Below are 9,577 nucleotides of genomic sequence, written 5' to 3'. Positions count from 1 at the left end.
GGTTTCTGCTCAGAAAATTGTAGTTTCTTAAAACTTCTAAAAAAAAAAAAAATAAAAAAATAAAAAAAAATATCAAGTGTATGCATGTGTACAATTGTGTATGTATATGCACATATATATATACATATACACACACACATATATATATATATAGTATATTACGTATGAAGCTTGGTTGTGTAGCTTTTCTTTTCCTGTGGTGGTCACAACTCCAAAATACAGGATATTGTCACAACCAAAACCAAAGGTAGATGTGGTTCCTCAGATATGAAGATACAGCAAATCACAACAGTCACTTGTGCATGTAGCATAAAAGACCATGAAGTCCAAGAATTTCTTAAATTGAAATTCCCTCACAGAATTTTATAACTGTCAATGTTTGCATATAGTGACCTCATAATAATTGTGTGCGTGAATGTGAGAGAGAGAGAGTGTGTGTGTGTGTGTGTGTGTGTGTGTGCGTGTGTGTGTGTGTGTGCGTGTGTGTGTGTGCGTGTGTGCGTGTGCGTGTGTGCGTGTGTGCGTGTGCAAATTCTACTATAAATAGAAAAAATAAATAGTAATATTAAAAGTTATTTTAACCATTCTCCAAGTGTCTCCCTTCAACAGTATAATTACAAAGAAAGAGGTTTGTGTGTGTGTGTGTATGGGACTTATTATTTTGGACCCCTACCAAATAAAATTTAGGTCTTTAGATGCTTTAACACTCATTGTGTTTTATTGTTCCATCTCAACTTCTGGTTTTGTTGATCCTTCACAATGAAATTTGCATACAGGCTTTTTCTTTCACAATTACATAGCCACATGCATATACACAATATATATATATATATATATACATACACATACATATATATATACATACATACACATACATATATATATATATATACATACATACACTCACTCACACATACATATATACACACAAAATACATAAATTGCAGTTTATAGTGCACATATGGCAACACATTGAAAAACATGAACAAGGGATGGGATTCATTATAGTCACTTTTGAGTCTGCAAGTCTATAATCCCAAGTTTGGTTCTAACTTCATTTTGGCCCATCTGTTACCACAGTCGTTCTATTTGCCAATGGAATCACAAGTCAGTCCATTTATATATTTGTTCCACAATCTTTTATAAATTAGTTTCTATTTAGACATTTTACTGTCTAATACCTGCACAATCTGTATCACGGCGCTGTGTTAGCTCTCAAGCACACACTTGTGCTACTTCAAATGCACAATGGTGCTCTCCTCTCTCCATATTGCTTTGCACATCTTTCTCTGAATGTCAACCATTGCAGTAACAGAGGGAATTTTCCTGCCAATGTTAACCAAAAGAAATGTAAGTTCTTAGAATCAGCACATTTACTATCCGAATTTCCTGCTTTCTCAATGATATGAAAGCTTCTTTTTCCTCCAACATTTCTTCTCCGTTTCTTTGCCAACAATCAACCCAGATAGATGGCACTAACAGCAATATCAGCAGTATACTCTTGATAGCTTTCATAATGTCTTTCTTTGATGGAATTAGTTTCAGTTCTGTTGACTTCTGCAGTCCTTTGCATGGTTGTTTCACATCAATCCAACTTCTAGGCAGCACGCAAGCATGCTACAGTGAATTCACAGGTCTTGAAGAAGATCTTTCAGTAAGACTTCCACATCAGTTTTGCCATGAATATAACGGCAAAACAAATTGTCTACCATTTTACAATTGATGCCATACAAAGAAGGGAGACTCATAAGAACCCGTGAAAATCTGATGTGGTCCCGTGGGTGTTTGGTGTTGATATGTTGCTGGAGTCTTTGTTGAATACAGCTGTTCATGCTATCGACAATGGAAGCCATCTCTAATCCAACATAACCTGAAAGGTGACAAAACAACAGAATATTAATAATACAATATGGAAAAGTGGTAGAATCATGGCTAATACACAGAAACACCAGACATCACACATATGAAAGAAAGCAATGAACTTGGTAGGTACAGTAAAAACCATTCACTCAATCAATTCACAGATCAGAGAAACTTAGTATTTTAGAAATGTTTGCTAATAATCAACACAATCACTATCTGATTTTACAACGGTATACACTGGTGTCAGAACTGGATTCATCGGTAATCCAAAAGGCCTGCTCTCTCTCTCAGACACACACACTTTGCTACAGGCACAGGCATGGCAGAGTGATAAGAAGTTTGCTTCCCAATCTTCGGGTAGTATCTTGCATTATAGCCTCAGGCCAAACAAAGCCTTGTGAGTGGATTGGTAGAGGGAAACTGAAAGAAGCCCCTTGAATATTAATGTGCTTTTGTGTATGTACAGATATGGATATAAGAATACATACATGCACACACATATATATATATATATACATATATGTATACACACACACAACTATATACAACTATATACATATATATATATATATATATATGCACACACACACACACACACACACACACACACACATATATATGTAACTACATCCCAATTACTCCTTATCAGAAGAGCACCATGCTTTCACACATCCATGTGAATGTAGGTGGCTCTTCAACCCAGCAAGAACATTCACAGATATAACCCTTGAATTATCTGTTTCCTGATGTCACCAGTTGAGTTGTGATCTCATGGTTAGGTCACTAGCTGACTTACAAATTAAGCTACATTCATTACAAATGTTGTCAAAGAGGATGTGGCAGCAAAACCATCTTGCAAGTTGGTTTATCTCTTCCTAGCTCATGTGAATTTATGTGTGACTAATCCAGCTCTTGAGAAGAAATCGCCCACACACACACATTGCACTTCAATTCCAGCTGGAGAGTTCTGCAGGTACTGCACTTGAGTCTTGCTTGTGGAGTGAATGAACAGAGCCGTGTGCTGCATTGAAGCATTCACTCATAGACATCACATCTATCAGTTTCAGTTCTGTTGACTTTTGCAGTCCTTTGCATCATTATTTCACATCAAACCAAGTCTAGGCAACATGCAAGCATGCCACATGGCATTTACAGGTCTTGAAGAAGATCTTTAAGTAAGACTTCCACAACCTTTTCCCTGTGATGCATAGCTTTCAGTCATGTTATCCAAATCTAAGATAGAAGCTTTAAAATTGTCTTTTCTAACATCTTTAAATCACTTCTTGGTTTACGATGTTATCTTTTCCTTCTGGTCAGTTCCCTGTAAATTATGCACCTGAGGATTCCGCTATCATGGGGACAATGCATGACTGGCATTTCAGTACATGGTCCTACTAGGGATAGCAGTCAGGAATCAATCACATGATGTTTTACCATGATTTATAAGAGTGTACAACATCTATTCCCTGAGCATATAAAATGTTGCTCCTTGGAAATTTCAATGCATATGTGATCACAACACCAGGAGTGCTTTAGGACATTACAGTATGGGCAAAAGGGGCAAGATGAATATAAATGGCGATCTACAATTATGCACTGAGTTTAAGTTAGTTGTGAGCAACATTTTCTCGCAATAAAAGGATATCTGCAAAGCAACATACATCTAAGCATTGAGACATTTTTAATTATATTCTTACCAGAGAGACCTCCACCATCTGTTCTGTAACAGTCATGTACTCACACACACACACACACACACACAGACATGCATATAAATAAATATACATGCATATATATATATATATATATATACACACACACACATATATATGACGAGTTTCAGTTTCTGTTTACCAAATCTTCTCACAAAGCTTTGGGCAGCCTGAGTCTATAGAAGAAGACTCTTGCCCAAGGTGCCTTGCAGTGAGACTGAAGCCAGAACCATGTAGTTATATATATATATAACCCATGCGAGCATGGAAAGCAGATGTTAAATGATGATATATATTCAAGTATAAATATATATATATATATATATATATGAATATAAATATGAACATTCACACTTACATACATATATTGTGGATTTAACATTTGTTTTTCTAGATTAGAATTGTTCAGACTGGAGTTATTAGAAGCTGGACTTTATTGTCAAATGCTTTTTCTGTTGCCAACTGATACTTGTCTTGAAGTAAAGATTCTCTTTATACTGCACATACCTAAAAGCACAGAGTAAGAAGTTATAATGACCATTGAACATTTCAATAGGAGCCAACAGCTTAGAGGACGTTTTGCTCCAGTGTCTCAGTTTTGACATGGTTCCTCCCCTTTCTAACACTAACCATTAAAGAGAGTGCCCATCACTGTAAAGGCTGTCTTGCTGTTTTCAAGAGTAAAGGCTCCTCTCGTATCAGATCGTCACTACTCAATTTTATTTGTTATTACCAGCTACTTACATGATGTACTGAATGCTTTTTAGCAGCAGCACCACTAAATAATGGAAAACAGCATGTTGCTTTGTACACTAGCATGCTTTCAGCTGGCTTCATGCAGTTTCCATCTATCAAATTCCCTTACATGGCATTTGTTGGTCTGGGGCTGTAGTAAAAAAACACCCTAAATGGCACACATTAACAAATCATCAAGAGAGCATATATACAGATACAGCCTAGTTTGTTTCTCATTGAGAGCATTGCCTGAGAACACAAACATGCATCCATAGACTAACACATGCATTCAAGTGTAGATGCACCCACGTGTACATGCACACAGTCATTTAAAAGTAAATGGTACTAACCAGCATTGAAAAGCACCAACATCCTTAAGTATTTGTATTCAGAACTATCCAAGTTCATACACTGGCATTTGCGTATGATGCTCTGTATGCTTTCAACAGACTTCATGGTTGGTTCATCAGACGCTGGAACCTCGTGGTCATGGGCTGGAGATGATGGAAGAGGCGTAACAGCAAACTGGAAGTTATTCTCAGCCATATGCATTAACAGCATACGAGTCCATGAGTTCAAGATGAGCGTTAGGCGGTCGTTGTTGGGAAGCTTCATAAATTGAGGAATTTCTTTAGCAAACTTGACCATTTTGTAAAGCCATTCAGTGACACGGGCGCTGATTGGCAGAAGATTTTTTTTGGCCAGGGTGACACGAGCTGTGCTAGACAATAAGTAATCTTTCGAACCATCATATTCTATTTTAGTTTCTTTTTCTTGTGGCAAAGTATCATCATTTGAGGAAGAATTTGATGAAGAAATGGAAGAAAAGTCTGATGAGGACGATAATGACATTTTATTTTGTTTGGAATCATTTCGACCACAACTGAGAAGATCTCGCAAGAGTGAATGTCCATTTTTTGATTGGGTTGAAGATTGGTTCTGGAGCGGTGGAGATGGACGGCTATCAATACCAGCTTGATAAGAATCGCTATTCTGCAGAGACTGCTGAGATAGCTGAGGCTGGGAAGTAGATTGCCAAGGTGACCGATGCTCATCTTGGTGGCCAGTCAATGAATTATGATGTAATACTAATCTCGGAGAGATGCAGTGTCTGCTTGGTGAGTTATTACATGAGTCTTTCTTATGTGAAGAGTGACCCTGCATAGCAAGGCTGTGTTGAATTTCCATAGACATGTCACTGCTCTGGACACTTGAAGACTGTTGTTGTGAACTATGGTGTGGTACATCTAATAGTTGATGTTGCTGCTGCTGCTGCTGTTGATGTAATGGGGGGACTGTTGATAAGTGATTTTCGATAGGAGATTGTCGCTGTTGAATTGAAGTATCACTGAGAAACTGGATTGGAGAATGTCTGCTTCTTAGAGGTTGATTTATTGAAGAATTTGCCATTTGCATGGCCTGCTGATCCACTGACATGTATGTGGTACCACAGGAGGAAAGGAGTGAAGGATCCGTTGTTCTACCATTGTCATGTGTATATTGATATGTTAATGGAAATGTACCATCTTCGAGTTGGTGTTCCTCTCCTCCATAGCCAGAGCTGTCACTACAAATAGATTTCCTACTTCCTGTCGAACAAATTGAAGATGCAGATGAAGAAAAGCCTTTACAAGATAAATCCATTGGTTCCGATTGGTAACCTGATGGACTTGATGCTGAAGAGCGAGAAACATCAGATTTATGATAAAATGATTGACCAGTAGAGTAACAAGAAGGACTGGCTGAGAAAGAACGATCTGAAAATGCTGTTGGCGAGGGTGATGTAGAGCAAGATGAAGAATTTGATGGTGATGAGGATAGGTGAGGTGAGGTAGTTAAATGGGAATAACTGGCAGGAACTTGGCCCAAGAGAACACTCTCCAGAGTGTTATACCGTTTCTCGTAAGATGTGGCCCTTTCCTGTGTAGTTGGGTAAGGTTCCCAGTTGAGATAAGAGGGCTGCATTGTCAGATGAGGAGAGTTCTGGTTTGGACTACCTGTCCACTTCAGTGGTTCATAGTGGATATTGGAAATGGAAAACTGCATTTCCCCCATTCTTATTGCGTAATCTGAGGATAAAAAGGAAAAAAAGAAATTTTTTAAATTGCCAAATATTTAAGATTTTAAAAAGAGCCAACAGAGATAGAGAGATAATACTGGCATTGAATATTTACCAACAGAAACATTTGTAATAAAATAAATATTTGTATGTTTAATTGTTTGCAAAGACTTGTGCAATATAGTTAGGTCACACTTTAAGGGCTGTTGATACAAACAAGACTAATACCAGCTGATACTGAACCAATGACATTGAAGTATATGAGGAGACAGGGGAGTCACGTGCAGTTAAACATTTTAAAGTCAAAATATGAAGAAGAAATTTACAACTCAGATGTTTAAAACTGTCTCCACCATTGAAAATTTAAGAATAAATGAGCAAGTAAAAAAAAAACATCTTTGGTAACTAACAAAAATACAAAAGAAAAATTTGGAAGAATTGGACTGGGGTCTAGTGTAGAGTGGTGGGGTAAGTGTAGCATTGTGGGGGTGGTGTATGGTGTAGGGTAAAGAAACTGTGGTTTGGTCTAGTGTGATGGGAAGTGGTGTAGCATGGTGGAGTAGGTTGTGGTTAGATGTGTAGTACTGTATTGTAGGGGATATAGGGCAGTACTGATAGAAGGCATAGTGTTGTGGTGTGGGGTCAGATGTAGTGAAGTAGTGAGGTGGGGTGTGTGGGTGCTTGCTGCATTGGTTAAGTGTTATCTCTTTACTATAATATATCATGACAATCAAACAAGCTGACACAGGAAATTGTTAAGAATAGCCTCCCCGACACCACCGCCGCCATCGACAACTTGGATAAAGAGAAATAACAACAAATATTTTGTTGGTTTTATCAATACACTGAGAAACGATAAAATAATAGGGATGGGGAAAGGTTCAGACTGGGTGTATGGGTGTGCTTACATATATATAAACAGACACACATATATAAACACATATTGACACACATACATAAATACATACACACACACACACACAACATACATTAAAATAATGGCTCTTAGTAGACCAAACATTCATGTTTTCGCCACTTTCGAATTCCTGTCGGAAACGGGATTTATCTACTTCACCAAAAAGATTTGGGTTCTCCCAGATTTTGCTTTTTCTTATTAGATAGATAGATAGATAGATAGATAGATAGATAGATAAGTTACAGACTGCAACAGCTTGTACTAATTATAATAATTAGTACATATTTATAAACAGAATGGTGGTAAACTAGTTAATTTATTCACAGCATTATGTGTGAGTGTGCGTGGGGGTGGGGGGGGTGGGGCACTGGCTTCTCCGTCACTCCCTTCGTCTAGTCAGGTAGCAGTGGAGGCGGTAGCCAAGAAGACGGGGACGGAGGTGTGAAGTGACAAGTTCCAAGACACGAGTTTGGCCAACTTTTCGTGGTAGCTAATTTTAGCAACATCGCGTCTACGAAGCCTTAGTCTTTGGAGTTTTCCCCCCAACAGACATTAAGTGTGACACAGTAATTGTAGTCAGGGGTGAAAACAAACGACAGTAACATCCATTGAATACGAGAGTAAACTGATGCCGAAATGGCACGTAATAATAACGTCCCCCCTCTCTCTCTTTTGTGTGTGCGTGAGAGAGAGAGAGAGAGAGAGAGAGAGAGAGAGAGAGACGTTCAACACATCTTACTCGCAACGTCCAATAAGGCAGAAACAGCTTTATTGAGAGAGGGGCAGCAGACGACAATAAAACTGTTTGGTAATTATGTGATATTCATGCCATCCCCAATAATATTAGTGATGGAAAGAGAGTTCATAGAAGAAACAAAAAAAAAAAGAAAAAAAAAAAATCAACCCTGCCTCACCTGGCCACTTTTAAACAGCCACACACACACACACACACACTCGGTTGAGTAAGTTTCGATCAATATTGATTTCTGACAGTCGAGTTGCCTGAATAAATTAGCTGACACCGTTTAGTGCGCGAGTTCGAATAGCAGAAGAGATTTGGCTAGTAAGTCCCTTTCGAGGACCAGTTTCCTAGGAACAATCAGTCACCTTCGCCCTCTCCAATAGATATGTGGGTGAGTTTTTTTTTGCACTGAACTGTTTGGGTACAAAAGCAAGTACGCGCGCGCACACAGGGTGTAATAATGAGATTATGTTGTTTTCATGCCTTTCTCAAGGGTAAGTATAACATAATCCACATTTAACCAGGATCGCAGACTTAGCTTACCAGCAACTTTTCCAATATTGGATCTGAGCTTACACTAGTAGAAAAAAAAAAACCTATCAAATTTATCCCAATCGGTGTAAAAAAAAATCTTTTTATAAGAAAAGTCTGTTAACGGGGCGAAGAAAGTTAAATACCCTACCAAAAGAACAAGGAAGTCAGACATGTAAAATTAGAAACCTGAATTTACTTTCCTTTGTTGTAAGGAACAAGGGAGAGAGGAAGGGAGGTGAACGCACTCGACAGACACCTGGGTACTTGCTGTTCTCTTGCTGTTCTCTACGACAAAGGTGTAGTGTCATTTGCTAGGTAAATAATCACAGGGACCCTTAATGAGAGAATTAACTCTAAACTAATCAAGACGTGATACAAGATTAGGGTAATCCTGTATGAGGCAGGCATTTCTATTTTTAGATAATTAGCTGAAGAATGAGGTGTAGCGCCCTGTAATCCTTGTAGGTCGTCCTAGACTGAACAAAGGGCGCAAACATTCGGGGACTGACTACGGAGACAATGAAACCGACCTGAGGGCTTTGTTACTGAAATAATTAACAATCAATCAAAACTGAATAACAAACACACAACCAATTTATATAGAGACAGGATAGAGTTATTTTAAATGATTCCAGAATATTACAGGTATTCATTTCACTAACCCTGCTATTTGAAGATAAGACATTCACAAACTAGGAGCAGAAGGACATTGTCTTGCACGTTCCTGTATTTTCAAACGGATCTCTTTGTACTGCAGCAAAATATAAGAACGACCTCAGGTGAACCCGAACGAAAGAACACGAAGAAAAAAAATACCATCTGGACTTGAACCTAAGCTGAACCCACTGTTTTCGATCTCTTAGAAAAACGTTTGCGATTAATAGATATCGTCATCATTATTGTTACAAAGAAAGCATTATCATCTTTATTAAAATCCCGCCAAGGTCATCTTAGCCTTTCATCTTTTCAGGGTCGATTAAATAAAGTATCAATCAAATGCTGGGAGTAATGTTATC

General features: G+C 38.2%; 1 protein-coding gene across 1 annotated transcript in view; it reads right to left on the bottom strand.

Moving 5' to 3' along the window:
• Positions 1 to 282: 282 nt before the first annotated feature.
• The window catches only part of LOC106870945 (uncharacterized), a 10,502-nt gene continuing 1,207 nt past the window's right edge, over positions 283 to 9,577 (bottom strand). Inside the window, exons 2-3 of the mRNA XM_014917187.3 lie at positions 4,661 to 6,379; positions 283 to 1,870 (exon numbers count right to left, since the gene is read on the bottom strand). Of these exons, the coding sequence (XP_014772673.1) occupies positions 1,629 to 1,870; positions 4,661 to 6,365 (1,947 nt within the window). The 5' untranslated portion in view covers positions 6,366 to 6,379 and the 3' untranslated portion in view covers positions 283 to 1,628. The remainder of the gene's footprint in view (positions 1,871 to 4,660; positions 6,380 to 9,577) is intronic.

The sequence above is a fragment of the Octopus bimaculoides genome, chromosome 12 (genome assembly GCF_046866305.1).
Source record: "Octopus bimaculoides isolate indiv1 chromosome 12, ASM4686630v1, whole genome shotgun sequence".
NCBI classification, from domain to species: Eukaryota; Metazoa; Mollusca; class Cephalopoda; order Octopoda; family Octopodidae; genus Octopus; species Octopus bimaculoides.
The sequence above is the reverse complement of the archived record's forward strand: the minus strand, read 5'-3'. Positions and strand labels throughout refer to the sequence as shown.